The sequence below is a fragment of the Leptodactylus fuscus genome, chromosome 2, assembly GCF_031893055.1.
Source record: "Leptodactylus fuscus isolate aLepFus1 chromosome 2, aLepFus1.hap2, whole genome shotgun sequence".
NCBI classification, from domain to species: domain Eukaryota; kingdom Metazoa; phylum Chordata; class Amphibia; order Anura; family Leptodactylidae; genus Leptodactylus; species Leptodactylus fuscus.
The window spans coordinates 218,377,394-218,395,861 of record NC_134266.1 but is presented as its reverse complement, the minus strand read 5'-3'; the positions used below and the strand labels follow the sequence as shown (position 1 = coordinate 218,395,861).

At 44.2% G+C, this 18,468-nt stretch overlaps 1 protein-coding gene across 1 annotated transcript; it reads right to left on the bottom strand.

The window, feature by feature from the left end:
- Nucleotides 1–3,714: 3,714 nt before the first annotated feature.
- On the bottom strand, nt 3,715–7,494 carry LOC142193840 (protein S100-B-like). The gene is made up of 3 exons (XM_075262852.1): nt 7,445–7,494; nt 5,085–5,220; nt 3,715–3,859 (listed from the first exon to the last, which is right to left on the bottom strand). Exons 1-3 carry the CDS (start codon nt 7,492–7,494, stop codon nt 3,716–3,718), a joined length of 330 nt encoding a protein of 109 aa, XP_075118953.1. The 3' UTR covers nt 3,715.
- Nucleotides 7,495–18,468: the final 10,974 nt, after the last annotated feature.

Below are 18,468 nucleotides of genomic sequence, written 5' to 3'. Positions count from 1 at the left end.
ACACAACAACCACATTCACACAAACACGTATTTCGGGAAAAGACGATAGCTTACCCTAGGTTCACTCTAGCGCTTGTTCTCCATTGGGGTTTCCATTCTCTATTCTGCTTGAAAAATGAGAGAGAAAAATCCTGCAGGTAGGACATTTCTCTCTGCAGTTTTTTGCGGGGGAAACCCAGTGGACCCCATTATAATCTAAAGGACCATGAGTTTCTATAGGTAACCATTTTTTAAGAGGATTAGATTTCCATTCTTCAGGACCCAAGCGGCTCTGAAGAACAGAATGCCGAACACTAGTGTGAACCTAGCATTAGAGTGTTCTAAATTTATAAACACTGATACTGTCCCCTACAGGTCTCTACATCCTGGTCCAGCAAGAACATGGAACATGTGATCATTGCATTCAATCTCTGACTATAGTGGGCCACCATCTCTGCCAGTAACTGAGTGCAGCAGTCACTTCTACAGACACATCATCACTGGACAAGGTAGAGACCAGTTTGAAACCAATCTTCGTCAAATTTGGAGATGGGCTGAAGAAGTTACAGTCTCCATTTTAGGGGAAGTGATGTCTGTGAAGTGAACACAAGGTAATTTCTTCTTTATTGCGCCATGGTGAGACAGTCTGTATGTCTTGTATAGGCATCAGTAGAATGGATAATATTCATAATGATGAACAACGCCCAGAGATTTAATGATAATGGACAGTATCCATCTGGTGTCACAGAATTTCTCATACATGGCATTTACAGATTACAAGACCATAATAAAGCCAAATGAAGGACAACAATCCAAAACATTTATTATAAGTCATTTTATTACAATTTTATTCCTGAAACTCATGGAATACAATCAAAATCAAAAATGACTTTTGTTTCAATCAAAATAAAGTGTTCCATATCTTCATCTCTAATATGACTCTCCACCCCTGTTGTAGTATCTACAGGGGCATATTTTTACCTGATATGTGACTTATCTTTTTGCCATGCTTTTGATTGAGTTTTTTATGCTAGGTTCACACTAGTGTTTCAGGATTGCATTGTTTGGGTCTGATTGTGGACCCAAAAAATGGAAACCCCATTCACTTAAAAAACGGGGTTCGATGTTTTTTTTCCTGAAATCGGCAAAGTGAAAAGCCCTGATTTCTTAAGCAGAAAGGGAGACAGAGTCCCCAAACACCAGTGTGAACCGACCCCTAGGCTATGAAACAACATACAATACTGGACCAATTGTTGATCCTTTTGCTAAAGTGTAACTTCTATTTCATTGACATTTGTTTTTCTTCACTATTGTGTCGGAGAGTGAAAGCTGAGATTGTAACTATAACTATTTAACTATATCCAAGCATTTAATGACACAGTTCATTACTGCATATAAAAATCACATTCCCAAATGTGTTTTTAACTAGTGATATCTCAGATTATGTTACAGCTAGTACTTAGATCTCAGAATCTCTCAGCTTTCTTATGATACCAAAACCATTTTTATAGGTGGTATAAAACCGGAGATACAGCCATGTGAAGGGACTATTCCTCCCTCTGGTCAATGCTTCAGCTTTACAGATTTACAATATAACTTTGTATGGACTTTCCTTAACAACAGCTCAGTTAGGGTGGATTCACACCTGCACGCGGTCTCCGCTTTGTGGATTTCTGCCTTCTGCCTGAAAAACTGGACAGGAGATGGAAACCCGGCGGTCATTGTCAGCCCGTGAGTGTCTTCTGGTCTCTGCGGTGAAACCGTTTTTTTTTTTTAACTAGGCACAAAGTCCTGCATGTCCAACTTGGTGTCCAGTTTAAAAAAATGGCTTAGCCGCAGAGAGGCAGAAGACACTCACGGGCGGTCACTTTGCAAACCCATTCAAGTGAATGGGTTAGAAAACTGACTGCCGGTTTCCGTCTCCTTTCCAGTTTCTCGGGCAGAAGACGGAAACCTGAAAGCGGAGACCGGGCACGGGTGTGAACCTGCCGTTAGAGTGTTGCTAAGTAGGATATTATAGCCTATTTTATAAGAAAAAGATGGGACACAATAGATGGGAGTTACACTTTAAGGGTAAAAAGGTTTAAAGCTGCAGGCTCCTTGTGTTGGTTTATGGCATATAAGATATAGTTGGATGTCTATTAATTGCTTTTTCCAAAGTTCCCTTTAGATTTGCAGGGATTTAACAGACAACATAGTAATCACAGTATGACAGCACATGGCAGGTCCAGTACAGCAGAAGGTATTGTGTGTACCTATGTGCCCTTATGGCTCATTTCCACTTGATATCAGATAAGTTATACAGTTGTTGTTCATAGACATGCACTGAACCGATGACAGTGATTATCTGGATAATTCACATATAATGTGCTGTTTTTTATATACAGCCTCATCTTATCCACAAAGATTGTATAGTTCAAGAATTCAAGACTAGGGAGTCTATTAGAAAGATGCATGTACAAAAAGAATGAAGAGAACAAAGTCCCACATAGCATGCACATACAGCACACAGTGCATCTTACGTATGTACAGTATATGTAATATATCCAGCTGTCTAGGTTTTACATCTTCGTATACAATGCAAACTTTAAAGCACTTCTATACTTTCAAAGAACTTTTGATTTTCTGGCAATATCTGTGATATGAATATTGTAATATACTTTATTAAGAGATTTAGGCTCTTTGTTTTGTAAAATACTGCACTGAAAATCCCTTCTGCCCCATCTGTATTCTTTGCCTTCATTCTCTCACAGGCTTCTCCTTCCCTCCCTATGGTCTCTAATAAAGTAGAGAAACTTTGACTCACCCATTATAATACATAGAACAGTGCTTCTGGTGTAATGTAAGACAAGATTGCTGTTTTATCTGTATTATTTCCGGAGATATTATCAGTCTGGATTGGCATATCTATATGCAACTGCTCCTGATTCCAGGTTTACCTGATAATATCTCTGGAAATAATACAGATAAAACATTAGAATCTCATCTTTCATCTCTCATCTTGGCTTTATGGCCAAGATAGCAAAAAAGGAATGTGAATTCAGCTCACCCTGTGATGATCGACACCTGTCCTGAGGCTGCACGGATGTGGAAGGACCTTGATCCACTTGACAATTATACAAAAATAGGAGATATCCAGCGCCTTTGGTAGGTTTAAAAATTAACTTTTATTGTTCCATTAAAATAAGTAAACTACCAAAAGGTAATGAAACAGAATATACTTAGCGTACAAGGTTGACAGCTACGCGTTTCAGAACCTTACTAGTTCCTTCGTCATGACGAAGGAACTAGTAAGGTTCTGAAACGCGTAGCTGTCAACCTTGTACGCTAAGTATATTCTGTTTCATTACCTTTTGGTAGTTTACTTATTTTAATGGAACAATAAAAGTTAATTTTTAAACCTACCAAAGGCGCTGGATATCTCCTATTTTTGTATATTTATGGCCAAGATAACAGTTTACAATGACCTCCCCAGACTCAGTTTCCCTGCATTAATAGAATCCTTACTAAGGTGAGAACAAAGGTAGGGAGAAACAAGATAAAAGTTACAGAATAAACAAAAGTTGATGTCAGCACAGAATTTCACAGAAAAGGCGCCATTAATAAAACATATCACAATATTAATGTAACAAAAAAATCAAAAAGCTTAGTTATATATTAAAATAAAATAACATTTGCATCCAATCAGAAAATAATGACTTGTTACACATGCTATGAATAGGACTTGTCAACTCATTCATTGTGCTTCATGGAAGGAGGTGTGACATGCTGACGTAACCATAGCAATCAGGGCCGCAAATTCACTAAAATCGATCTCTCGGTCATGGTTTGCATCCAAGTCTCTGAAGATAATATCAAGTGTGTTTGTGTCCTGGACTTGCTGTAAAATAAAAGAGACAAAAAAGTTATCTGAAGCTCAATGCAGAACGTTCAATCTTTGAAGAAGGCTGGAGCACAACTAGAGCAGCACATCAGACATGGCAATGTGCAACACTTCACTGTAATATATCCGTATAAGGGGACTTGATGTACATGGAGGATGGAAATAAAGTCATTTCATTTTGCTGGATGAGTACTTGACATACCATACATACTGTGCTCTATCCATTTAGGATAGATGTGGATCATCTATGTAGGTATGCGATTATTGTGAATGTATGTATGTATGGAAAATGTGTGTTCTCGTACCGTGTTAGCCAGTGGGTAGGAAATATAAAAAAACAAAACAAAAAAACAAAAACAAAAAAAAAACGTGATAGTCTGCAGTAGTTGATACCTTTTAAATGGCTAACTAATAATGATGACAGATTACAACGTTTCGGAACTCTCGGCTCCTTTCTCAAGTACATTTGAGAAAGGAGCTGAGAGTTCCGAAACGTTGTAATCTGTCATCATTATTAGTTAGCCATTTAAAAGGTATCAACTACTGAAGACTATCAAGTTTTTTTGTTTGTATGTATGTATGTATGTATGCAATTATCATGGAGCCATTTATGGACATAATAATTTAGAGCTAAAAAAATGAATGGCTTAACTACCAAAGGACAGAGCAGATAGTATTGTAACATAATATATACAGAGTTCAATAGACTTCTGTAGAACACATTACTTTTCTTTGTTCTTTGCTATGTTGGTTTATGATACAGGATGTAATGCTCATAAATATCAAATCTATTAGGCTCCGTCCAGCCGAGGCAAGAGGGGGCGGATTTTGGCACGGAATCCACGTCATAATCCGCCCCCGCACAATGGTGGTCTATGTAGACCTCTAGCGTTCTTTTTTCCGTTAGTAGCATGTTGCCGCTAGCAGAAAAAAGAAACGAGCTGCCCTTTCTTCAGGCGGATTCCGCGGTTGAATCAGTCGCGGTGTCCACCTCGCGACAGCACCCTCCGAACTAGGCCCATTCATTTGGGCCTAATCCGGAGCGGAAAGCGGCGACGGGTTGCCATGCACTGCACCGGAATCCTGTTGCGGTGGCCGCGACGGAATATGCACACGCGTAATCACATGTGAACTAGCCCTTAAAGGGAGTCTATCACTAGAATCCAACGTCATAGAAAATAATATGCCCCTGGATCCCAGATCTGACTGTGGCATTGCTCACCTTTACAAATGTTGACATTTGCTTGTTGATCAGCTCTTTCAGATTTTTCCTCCTCAGCTTGCAGTGTGCATTAGAATAATTATGGAAGACCTTTATTATGTTTACCATGGAGCTTTCCATCTCTGTCAGTTCTTGACTATAAGGTAAGAGAATAAATAAGAAACAAGTAACACTTGTGGATCCATCAGAATTGCAAGCTATATGGCTACGGTTATTGCAGTATTTGGTTACGGTTTGGGGATTCCGACCCCATTCTGCTTGAAAAATGCAAGAGAGGAGCCAGGAACCGGTTGGAAACCAAGCCGACACCATTTTAGTCTATGGGGGTCTGCGGTTCTCCACAGATAGCTGCTTTATAAGTGGATTGGTTTTCTGTTTTTCGGGTCCAAAAGCAGACCCAAAGAACGGAAACCCCAATGCAGATATGAACCTAACTGAAAGAAAAGCCATTCTTGTCCAATTTGTGTCTAAAAGGGTTGTCCAAGAGTAGATACTGATTGCTTACCCAAAATATGGCTGTGTACTACCAGTGCCATGCTATCACACCTCAGCTCTTATTCAAGTGAAGAAGTTGAACTGCAAAAGACCATAGTCCATCACTGTGGACTATTGGACAACCAATTGAGCTGATATATGCCAGATTTATCAAATGGGACTCTTGAAGAAGTTGTAAAATTGTTTGCAATCTCACTCCAGTACAGGATGACCTAGAAATGGGAGTGATATCTCTGGAAGTATTAGAAGTTTTGGCAAATTCTCATATTCCATGCAAGATTTTACAAATTTGGTTTAGACTATGGCAATAAAATCTCCAGTAAAACTTACTTAAAAATGTCTCTCTTAAATCAAAAAACAATAGTTAAAATTATAATGAAAAGAATGAAAGATTGACTATAGGATAGGATATTGTAAATTTAGACATTATACTTGTATCATGTTTCTGTAGTATAATAATGTCAACTTTAAAAAAAATTATATATAATATATACACATATATATTTCACATGGCTATTTGTACAGTATATATTGTATGTATATCATATATATATATATATATATATATATATATATATATATATATATATATATAGTACTGTATATATTGTTGTTATCACTGTTTTATATGATATAACTAGCTTCATGTACTGTATTTGTCACTTTGCATGTACAGGGAGAGTTGATAAAGTTTTGTACAGAAGTTTAAAGGACTACTAAAGTTAGTGATGTTGGTACACCTCTCATTTGTGCCCCAATATACAAGATTTGCCCACTTTGCACTGCTCTCAACACTTTTCTGAGAAGTAGTAGGAGTAGTGGTCCTCATATGGCCCTTTACGTTTACTTGTCATACCAAAAACCTATATAAATTGTAGCGTACCGACCAAATCTGCCACAAACATACAGATTTAACAAAGATAAACAAATCTACTACAAATTTTCCAAGAGACCTGTGCCAGTCTTGGTAAAGTTTCCCCACTGTGTTTTAATAATTGATCATGTATTATAATATTTATAGTTATTTTTTACGTTATTATAAATGTTTCAATTTAATGAGGACGAGGTTTAAATGATAAAGCCAAAGAACACAAACCAATATGTGAATGTATATAGAAATGTCTATAGAAATGTCCATTTATAATGACAAATTATGCTAATAAATTCATAGAGTAATCTAGAATAATAGCAATGTTATGTACTTGCAAAGCTGGAGGATTTGGACAAAGATATGTAAATGATACATGATCTCAGTTAGGTTCTATGTATAAGTTTAGGGAGTACATTGTAAAAGAATATATATAAGTACCATCTGTCCTTTCTAGATTCTCTCCGTTCATGGTTTTAGAAACTGTTTCATTGTGTGTTCCTGCCATAATAAGGAATATTTTCTAATAACTGACGTTCTCTTGATAACCTTTTATAAATGGATCCAAAACTGAACTGTATATTTCCATAACAACTGCGTCCATATCCTTGTCTATTAGTTACTCTCTTCATTTCACTCCTCCAAGGACATAATATGTCTCATGCAGAATCTTGTATTAGCAAACATATATGACAAAAAGATTTCATTCACCTTCAGGTTTTTGGATGTAGTTTTTGAAGCCATAACTAGGATTGGATTGAAACAAAGAGTAAAAGTAGCATCTGCCCCATTAGGATTCACACCTAGTATTGGCTATAAAACTGTGTATAAAAACCTGAATGTGTGTATGCACCCTAAAGCAGCTCTCCCCTATTGGCCAGCATTAAATATCCATAGCTCTGTGATCATATATAGAACATAAGGATCTTGAAATAAGTAGAAGGTGGACATACAACAATATATCATGGCTGATAATAATTGTAATATTAATAGTTACCCATCTGGTAAACTTGAAGAGCAGGTGCTTTCTGGCTTCATTGAATCCATACTTGGAGCTGGTCTGTGGACTGTTCAGCGTGCCCACTACAGCTTGCACTGAGGACACTGCTCCCCCCACTGTACATTATACGCTCCGTGCCCAATCAATAACCACTTAACTGTAATTCCTTCCTGTCAGGATCTGAGAGTACATAATGGGATGCTAATGCACATGCACATTTTTTTATGAAGGTTAATATATTTTATATATGGGAGATACTTACTCTTAATGCTGTGTAAATGTGATCTAGGGGCTCAGCACGGCTAAATCTTATAACCCTGCAGATAATGTTAGTAGTGATATGCCATAAAGGTCTCAGGTGGGAAAACTCCTTTAAGGTGCTAGCAATGCCAAAAAATTGCAACTGGAATGAATCATTGCGAGAAGTTTTCTTATACCGCTATATACAGTAGTTCTCTGTAATTACAGATCAAGCCTTGACAGCTATTATTGGTAGGGGTCATACCAATCTGATACTGTGTGTAAATTGTTCTATGTTCTGTAGTGGAACAAACAGCAAATCTACCATTTCTGCAGCCTGTACAGAGAGGATGGGGCAGCCTGTACAGAGAGGATGGAGCAGCCTGTACAGAGAGGATGGAGTAGCCTGTACAGAGAAGATGGGGCAGCCTGTACAGAGAGGATGGAATAGCCTGTCCAGAGAGGATGGAGTAGCCTGTCCAGAGAGGATGGAGTAGCCTGTCCAGAGAGGATGGGGCAGCCTGTATAGAGAGGACGGGGCAGCCTGTATAGAGAGGATGGGGCAGCCTGCACAGAGAGGACGGGGCAGCCTGTACTGAGAGGACAGGACAGCCTGTACAGAGAGGATGGGGAAGACTGTACAGACAGGAAAGTGCAAACTGTCCAGAGTGTACGGGGAAGCCTGTATAGAGAGGATGGGGCAGCCTGTACAGAGAGGACGGGGCAGCCTGTACAGAGAGGATGGGGCAGCCTGTACAGAGAGGACGGAGCAGCCTATACAGAGAGAACGGGGCAGCCTGTACAGAGAGGATGGAGTAGTCTGTACAGAGAGGATGGGGCAGCCTGTACAGAGTGGACAGGGCAGTCTGTACAGAGAAGATGGAACAGCCTGTACAGAGAAGACTGAGCAAGCTGTACAGAGAGGACAAGGCAGCCTGTACAGAGAGGACGGAATTGCCTGTACAGAGAGGATGGGGCAGACTGTATAGAGAGGACACGGCAGCCTGTACAGAGAGGACGGGGCAGCCTGTATAGAGAGGACAGGGCAGCCTGTACATAGAGGACTGGGCAGGTTGTACAGAGAGGACAGGGCAGCCTGTACAGAGAGGATGGGGCAGACTGTATAGAGAGGACAGGGCAGCCTGTACAGAGAGGACGGGGCATCCTGTATAGAGAGGACAGGGCAGCCTGTACATAGAGGACTGGGCAGGTTGTACAGAGAGGACAGGGCAGCCTATACAGAGAGAACGGGGCAGCCTGTACAGAGAGGATGGAGTAGTCTGTACAGAGAGGATGGGGCAGCCTGTACAGAGAGGATGGGGCAGACTGTCCAGAGAGGATGGGGCAGACTGTATAGAGAGGACAGGGCAGCCTGTACAGAGAGGACGGGGCAGCCTGTATAGAGAGGACAGGGCAGCCTGTACATAGAGGACTGGGCAGGCTGTACAGGGAGGACAGGGCAGCCTGTACAGAGAGGACAGGGCAGCCTGTACAGAGAGGATGGAGCAGCCTGTACAGAGAGGATGGAGTAGCCTGTACAGAGAGGATGGAGTAGCCTGTCCAGAGAGGATGGGGCAGCCTGTACAGCGAGGATGGAGTAGCCTGTACAGAGAGGAAGGAACAGACTGTACAGAGAGGATGGGGCAGACTGTCCAGAGAGGACGGGGCAGACTGTATAGAGAGGACAGGGCAGCCTGTACAGAGAGGACAGGGCAGCCTGTATAGAGAGGAAAGGGCAGCCTGTACATAGAGGACTGGGCAGGCTGTACAGAGAGGACAGGGCAGCCTGTACAGAGAGGATGGAGCAGCCTGTACAGAGAGGATGGAGTAGCCTGTACAGAGAGGATGGAGTATCCTGTCCAGAGAGGACAGGGAAGCCTGTACAGAGAGGATGGAGTAGCCTGTACAGAGAGGATGGGGCAGCCTGTACAGAGAGGACAGGGCAGGCTGTACAGAAAGGATGGGGCAGCCTGTACAGAGAGGATGTGGAAGACTGTATAGAGAGGATGGTGCAAACTGTACAGAGAGGACAGGGCAGCCTGTACAGAGAGGTTGGAACAGCCTGTACAGAGAGGATGGGGCAGACTGTCCTGTTTCAATGTTTCAATCATTTTTAATTAACCTAACAGAATTTTCTTTTTTAAACAATGAATTATTTTCAGAAATCGCCATGTCTGAATCTGATTCTAATGTCTAAAGTTCCCTTGCAAAGGTGTTAGAGCAGGGGTAGGGAACGTACGGCTCTCCAGCTGTTGCAAAACTACAACTCCCAGCATGCATACTTGCTCTTCTGTTCTGGGAACTCCCATGGAAGTCCAATGGAGCATGCTGGGAGTTGTAGTTTCACAGCAGCTGGAGAGCCAAAGGTTCCCTACCCCTGTGTTAGAGGAATCAAACAATTCAGCAAAATCAGAAAATTAGCTGTTTTAGGAAGAGCTACAAAAACTTTTCCACAAAAAGGAAACAGTTTCAGTTGCCAAATACACCAAGTCAGTATTTTGTTAGAAGCTTGTTCTAAGAGAGTTAACAAGACCCATATTCATTTGTGACATACATATCACTGCTACTGTCCTTAAAGTGACTTTCAGAGATGCACACCATTTCAGTGCTATCTAATGTATAATCGTATCCAGGCTATTAGATAACTTACCAAAAAGAACATTACTAAATTACAAGTCAGGGCTGAGATAATTAAGTGAAATATAGATACGTCTCATATTTACTCTCCATTTCACTTAGCACTCTCCAAAATATAATCTTCTGCAAGAGGTGAAATCACTCATCGTCATTATAATAATGTACGATCTTAGGGTTTTTCATAAATAATAAATCCATCTTCTTTAACGCTGTTATATCATGATTTATCTAATGCACTGTTCTGACTAATGTCCCTCTTGAATCATTTATTGTTTGTTGGAAGTAAGGAAATAAAAAGTAAACAGTTCTAAAACCTTTACTGGACAGTCATACAAACGTACTTCATAGAAATATATCCGGGGTGGATCAGCTCATCCCTACAAGCACAGTACTGACTTACTGTTTCTTTCTGCAAGTATAATGGAAGAAGACAAAAAAAGAAACCTTATACAGCACATGTAGTTCAACCTGTATTACCCTGTCCAAATGCACCCTGGTAGTTAGAGCAATATTGTATCCTCTGAGTACCCAGAACAAGTGCCAGCCATGTCTACCCTGTATTGTACTGTATTTTTTAAATAGGCCAGGGGAGGTGAAAAAAAAAATCATACTCACCTCTCCCTGGTGCCTGCCAGCATGCTCCGGTCCTACCAGTCTGTTCTTGTCTTCTGGTTTAAATCACCGCCACATGTGACCGCTGAGCTCAATCAGTGGCCTCAGTGAAGGACCCAGGATATTGCAGTCAGCAAGGAATTTCACTTTAAGAAAAGCAGCAGGACTGGACCATGCCGAGAGGACATGGCATCACCAGAGACAGGTGAGTATGATTTTTTTTTGAGTCTATTCAAATAATACATTTTTTTGCCTACTTTAATTACTTACCAAAGCTACATAGAATCTACACATTAATGTAGGCCAGATAGTGCCAGCATGATAATATCCATATTCAGCCATAATTGCACCACCATTAATCCAGCTATATGCAAGTACTTATAAAAGTGTGCCAGACATACTACACAATAACAGCCTAGTGGTGCCAAGAGAGTTATTCCTACAGCAGAGTTCAGACACGTGTCACTCAGCAACCCTAAACATGTGATTATCTTGTATTACCATTGAAGAATTTGATGGACTGTAAGAACCAAATGTAACATTTCAGGACAGTACCGGGAAACAAGGGTTATCTTGCGCAATACACACTTGTTTTTGTCATTGGGACCAGAATTCCTTGGCACAATTATGTAATACCTCATAGAAAATTTTATTAAATGTAAATGGCCCTTTTGGCATGATATTTAGTAGTGTTGAATGCCCACTTGACCAGACTATGCCTACTTGAGTTCCATCAGTCAATGGAGCTTGTAGAAGTCTATGGAAGAGGCCAAGTATGAAGAGAACTTCTGGAATAGTGGCAAGAATTCTAAGCCTGCTCAGACTTGTGAGAAGCACAGCTCATGGTGGTGAAGAGAAGAACCAACTTGCAAAACCCAGTAACTTCAACCACGCCAATAAGCAACCACGCCAGTAAATGCAGCTGAGGTAAAGTGGAAAAGCAGTCCATGAGAAAGAGAGCAACTAGCAGAGGAAGAGGTCATGGGGGGATCATGAGGAACATGAGATCCATGTACCAGGTCTGGTGGGGCCAAGCTGGGGCTAACAGGATGGCAGGAACCCCTCAATCTTCAGTTTCTTGAGAACCCGAGGGAAAAGAGGAAAGATATTACCCTCGCTGGGGAGGGAACCAGAGGGAAGACTGGCATTGGAGGAATCGCCTGCCAAAGAAGGGGAAGAAGGATTTCCATTGAGAGATTCCTGGAGTGGAAACTGAAAAAAAGGGATGGCTTCAAAGATCAAGTCTATCGTGCCCAAAACTCACAGGCAGAAGTGAAGAGAGGTAGTTTGCTGCCTGGTCCACACCTGGCATGAAGACCACCAACAAGGCTGGAACAAGACGCTCCGCCCAAGAAGGCTTCAATCAAAATGAGACAGGGACCAAGAAGGTGGCCCCCTGTTCCAGGTAGATCTGGAGAAGGTCGCAGAAAATAAAAAAAAATTTTCTTCAGAGGAGAGCAAAAAGACCCTCCTCCTTGAGTTTCCCGGGTTCAGGAAATAGAAGAGAAAGTATACCTTCTCAGGATTGCCTCCTTGCCAAATGGAAGGCCTTGGAGGATTTTGAAGGCCCAGGAAACCTGGGAAAGGGGTGGGCCTATTTGCAACCTAGTCCCCAGCTTCGGCCTGGGACTAAAGTAGAAGTCATGGGCTAGCGGTCATGTACCGCTGCGGAGGCCAGTAGGCCCCGGAAGGACCAATGGATGTCTAATAAAGGTACCGGGGTCAGGACAGGAGTCCCCAAGAAAAAAATACTCATACTCACCTGTTTGGCATCTTCAGGCGCCACAGGGTCACCCACCTGAATGGATCTCACACATGGGAGTGTGGTCACCGGCAATCCGGCTGCCGATGCGGCGAGTGGGGACACGGTGATTGGCGAGGTGCACTTTGCAGAGCGCTGTGTCCGCAGAAGGGTACGACTAACGTGACTTACATACTAAACACCCCCATGCACCTGAAAGAAAAATAAAAACAATGTAAGACAGAAATACCTGAGTCAGATCGTGTCTGCCTCCTACGGGCACTAGATGAAAAACTGAGTAGCACAGTGTCTGTGAAGAGGGTATAACCTGGTGGCAGAGCCAACTTCTCTTTATATTCCTAGTGTCAGCCTCCTAGTGGCCAGGTCTGTACCATGGTGCTGTGCCCCCGAATGAAATAGGCGAGAAACAACTATTTTCTTGTTAATGGAGCTGCAATGCTGAATAATATTGGCATATTTGGAAAGTATGCACAGATCACCACATGGTATTGGGATTACTTGCATTATGATTTCCTGCTGGCAAAGTCCCTACACAAATATACAGGTACACAAAACTGAAGAGCAGAATATTGCCATCTGAATGAGGCCTAAGGTTTGAAGCCTGCAAAAGGCTCCAGTTTGGATCATATGCTAACTCTTTACTAGCCCGTGGCATACTTATTTGTATTTTCCACCTTCTTTGCTACATGGAAATTGTTGACATATTACGTTCATGGTCTAAGCTATAGTTCCTCTCCTCCAGTAACAAACATATCTGCTGTGCACCTTCTCACAGCTCAATGGTAAAGTATTTTACTATGTCATGTCACCATCTGGTGAGGGATTCTTATTATGATGTATATTTTATTTATATAGTGCCATAATAGCTATTGGGTAAAGCTGAGTAACAACATGGAAAAAACCCATTGGCTGCTGAAAACATGTGACCTCCCATTTATAAGAATGGCTGCCGCCATATTTGCCAGATTTGCGGTCAGAGATAGGGAGAGAAACATATCTGCTGAGGGCTAGATAGGCATTAGCTTCAGATAGGCAGGGAAAAACCGAAGAACAACAAAAGCTCTTTTCAGAGCTATACACTGCAGGGACAGGAGTCCAACTTTCCACGGATGGTGGAAAACGGGGATACAGAACAGTTACTTGTTGCTATATGCGTGCAAACCAGCTTTTGTTAGGGGTGTCCCTCCCCCCCCCCCCAAAAAAAAAAAAAAAAAAAATAGCAAGAATCCACTGCAGTTACTTCTTGCTATATACGTGCAAACCAGATTTTCTCAGGGGTGTCCCCACAGAAAAATAGCAGGAATCCACAGCAGTTACTTCTTGCTATATACATACAAACCAGCTTTTATTAGGGGTGTATAGACCATAAAAAGGGCATTACTATACATCAAAAAATGTGTAAGGGGACGGGGCGTGGAAATGCAGCTGTGGAGCACGGTTGCGCTCAACCAACAGCGTCTACTGCGCCTACAGCTCTGCGGCAGCAAGCATTGCGCTTCTCCAGTCTCCAGCTTGATGGCCACATTAAGTAGGGTACAGGGTACAACACTAACCAGGCTCGAGCACCAGGAAGAGGTGTTACAATGGCTGGCGGACAATGCTTCCAGCACATTCTTCACCAGCCAGTCAGCCTCTACCTCAACTCCTCCTCCTACCCAACAGTCTGGTCCTCCTTCCTCACAACATGCCCAATCTTCCCAGCAACCTAATCCCACCTTTCCCACCTCCCAGGAGCTGTTTTCGGGTCCATTCACTGTCCCTCTCTCTGTCCCACTACGTCCTGAATCACCAGAGGTAACAGATGAGTTGCTGTGTCCTGATGCACAAACACTGGAGCATCCGTTATCTCCTGTTGTTGTTGTTGACCAGCAATTGGCCCTCAGTGACGACGATGACAAGACACAGTTGCCATCAGGGCAGCCATTGTCGGTGTGCAAGTGGAGGAGGAATAGGAAGAGGAGGTGGTGGACGACGAGGACACTGACCCGACCTGGGCAGGGGGGATGTCAAGCGGGGAGAGCATTGGAGATGTGGAGGGAAGTGCAGCACCAAAGAGGGTGGCTAGAGGCAGAGGCATGTCCAGAGACAGAGGACAGCTGCTTCACCGAAGCCAGGCCACAGCCAGCAGGGCCGAAAATGTTCCTTCTTGTAGCCAGCCTAGAAAAACTCCCACATCGAGGCCACAGTCTTCGGTGGTGTGGAATTTTTTTAATGTATGTGTGGCGGACAAATATAGTGCGGTGTGCACACTCTGCAACTCAAAACTGAGTATTGACTCTGAAAAGAGCAACCTTACGACCACTGGCATGCGCCATCATTTGTAAGGCAAGCACTGGGCTCAGTGGCAGAGAGCAAACGCAGGACAATCGTCGTCCGGCGTTGCTGCCACTGCCTCTCCCACTGTTGCCAGTGCTGGCGCTGCAGTCCAGACCAGGAGCCAGGAAACCTCCACATCTGCCTCCACCACTTTGGAGACTTCTCCCTCATCCTCCCCTTTTCCTGCCTCAGCTCCTTCTCCTGCCTTAGCTCCTTCTCCTGTACCATCATGCGCCTCTTCACAGCAACCCGCCATCTCCCAGACTTTTGAGCGCAGGCAAAAATACAGCGCTAGCCACCCCCATGCACAAGTCTTAAACGCGCACATCTCCAAACTCCTGGCCCAGGAGATATTGCCTTTCCGGCTTGTGGAAACTCAGGCCTTCCGTGACCTGATGGCAAGTGCGGCACCTCGCTATGCCGTCCCTAGCCGTCACTACTACTGTGCCATCCCCGGCTTGCACCAGCACGTGTCACGTAACATCAGGCGGGCCCTAAGTTCCACAATTTGCACAAAGGTCCACTTGACCAGCGACGCGTGGACAGGGACGCTACATTTCACTGACGGCACACTGGGTGAATGTAGTTGAGGCTGGGACTGGGTCACAATCTGGGGCGGTCTACATCATTCCTCTACCCAACATCCCTGGCAGGGGCTCTGAACCACCACCCTCCTCCTCCTCCATCACATCGACCCCAGCTACCTGCTGGAAACGCTGCAGTACTGGCGTGGGGAGACGTCAGCAGGCCATGCTGAAGCTCATCAACTTGGGGGACAGACAGCACACTGCCTCCGAGGTGAGGGATGCCCTCCTCGATGAGACGGCAACATGGTTTTCGCCGCTGCACCTGGGCCCAGGCATGGTCGTGCGTGATAACGTCTGGAACCTTGTAGCGGCTTTCCCTCACCTCGGAGGCAGAACACCGGCTGATGTGTGACGTCCCCACACGCTGGAACTCGACATACCACATGTTGAGTAGAGTGTGTGAGCAGCAGAGACCCTTGATGGAGTACCAACTCCAAAACCCAAGAGTTCCTTAGAGTCAGCTCCCGCAGTTTCTGCACCATGAGTGGCCATGGATGGCAGACTTATGTGAGATCTTGCGTGTCTTTGAGGAGTCAACCATGAGGGTCAGCTGTGACGACACACTCATGAGTATCACAATCCCACTCCTGTGTGTGATGCGAGAATCCCTCATCGCCATCAGGGATAACGCATTGGACGCTGAGGAGTCGGGCATAGGAGCACAACCTACCCAGCAGGATAGTCAGGGCACACTCCTGTCCGCTTCACAGCGTATATTGAGGGAGGAAGAGGAGGAGGAGGATGACGAAGTGGCAGATCTCATTGTCACCCAGGAGGCTAGCGGGGAAGTTCAGTGCGTCCCATTGCTGCAGCGCGGATGGGGCGAAATGGAGGAGGAGGAGGAAGAGGAGGAAATGGAGAGTGACCATTCTGCTGGGGGCAGCCAAGTCATGCCAAGTAACACTCTGGCACACATGGCTGAATACATGTTGGGGTGCTTTTCAACTGACAAACACATTGTCAAAATCCTGGAGAGCAACAACTACTGGATTTTTGCAATCCTTGACCCCCGGTATAAAAATAATGTTTCTAATTTTATTCCGGTAGAAGGGAGGGCCAGTCGCATGAGTCATTGCCACAAGGAACTGGTGCAGAATATGATGGAGATGTTTCCATCAACTCTCGTTGGCGGCACACAGGAGAGTTCCTCCAACAGGCGAACAACTGCCATCTGGTCCACACCCGGCAGGGCCACACTCTCCAAGGTCTGGGACATGTTAATGGCACCCACTCACCAAAATACCGCTACTGAGGGGCTTAGTATCATCAGGAGGGACAAGTATAGGCGTATGTTGTGGGAGTACCTAGCCGACCCCAGCCCTGTCCTCTCCGATCCCTCTGCGATCTATACTTATTGGGTCTCCAAGTTGGATTTGTGGCTGGAACTTGCGCTGTACACATTGGAGGTCCTTTCCTGCCCTGCCGCCAGCGTGCTTTCGTAAAGGGTCTTTAGCGCAGCTGGTGGCATTATTACGTTGACAGTGCTGACCAGCTGACGCTGATCAAAATGAACAGCCACTAGATAGACCCATCATTTTCATGTCCACCTGTGTAAAGCACACCAACATGAAGTTTCATGTGTGTGCTCACCCTCTACAATTCCTCCTCCTCCTGCACCTTCAGCATTGCACAATTATGTTCCTACTAGGCTCAATCCACCCTGATTCCCCCCAACTCTGCTGGTTAGAGTCTTAATCCACCCTGATTCCCCCCAACTCTGCTGGTTAGAGTCTCAATCCACCCTCATTCCCCCCAACTGTGCAGGGTAGAGTCAATCCACCCTGATTCAACCAAATTCTGCTGGTTAGAGGCTCTTCTCACTCCAAGAGCCAAAAACACTGCTGGTGCAAGGCTCTACTCACTCTAAGGGCCTAAAACTCTACTGGTAAGAGGCTGAAGTCACCTAAAGCGCCTCAATCTCTGCTGGTAGCTCGGCTTAAGGGCCTCTAACTTCATTTTGAAGGGCTCACGTTAAAGAGGACCTTTCACCATTTTGCCCACAGGCAGTTCTATATACTGCCGGAAAGCTGACAGTGCGCTGAGTTCCGCACACTGTCGGCTTTCCCGATCTGGGCCCAGTGTGAAGAGCTTTCGGTCCGGTACCGTAGCTCTTCTATGGTCAGAAGGGCGTTTCTGACACTCAGTCAGAGACGTCCTTCTTCACAGCACAGCCGGGAGTTCCTCCCGGTTCTCACAGCACAGCACGATTGGCTGTGCTGTGAAGAAGGACGCCTCTGGCTAACTGTCAGAAACGCCCTTCTGACCATAGAAGAGCTACGGTACCGACCGAAAGTTCTTCACACTGGGCCCAGATCAGGAAAGCCGACAGTGTGCTGAACTCAGTGCACTGTCAGCTTTCCGGCAGTATATAGAACTGCCTGTGGGCAAAATGGTGAAAGGTCCTCTTTAAGGGCCATAAAAGTGAAGTTTGGAAGGTCTTACCACATCACACACACACACACATCCACAATGACAGTTCAGGGTGGGTACTGTTGGATTTCCCATTGCCTATTCCATTTGTGGTTGTCATGGGCAACGTGATTTAAAAGGGTGCTTGTTAAGGTTTCATTAGAGTAAAATTTGGGTTTCTGTCCATACAATTGGGGAGTAAAGAAGGTTTCCAGGTATTTTCCCACTTTGAAAGAGGTTTTTTTGAGTGTGGAAAGTGTGTAGTTAATAGGCTGTGATAGTGGGGTAAAACTGTGACTTGGGCTTGTTAGATGCTTCCCCTGCTGTCTCAGTTGTATTGCAGAGGTGTTGTCATCATTAGCTGAGGTGTCATAGTGGACTTGGTGACCCTCCTGAGTCGAACGGTGGGTTCCCCTGAAACAAAGTATTTTTCCCCATAGACTATAATGGGGTTCGAT

Excerpts from the sequence above, each read along its gene's own strand:
- LOC142193840 (XM_075262852.1), bottom strand. The coding sequence starts at position 7,494 with ATGGATTCAATGAAGCCAGAAAGCACCTGCTCTTCAAGTTTACCAGAT. Across the intron at positions 5,221-7,444 it reads TCTTCAAGTTTACCAGATGG|TCAAGAACTGACAGAGATGG; the intron begins GTAACTATTAAT and ends CTTACCTTATAG. Across the intron at positions 3,860-5,084 it reads AAATGTCAACATTTGTAAAG|CAAGTCCAGGACACAAACAC; the intron begins GTGAGCAATGCC and ends TTTATTTTACAG.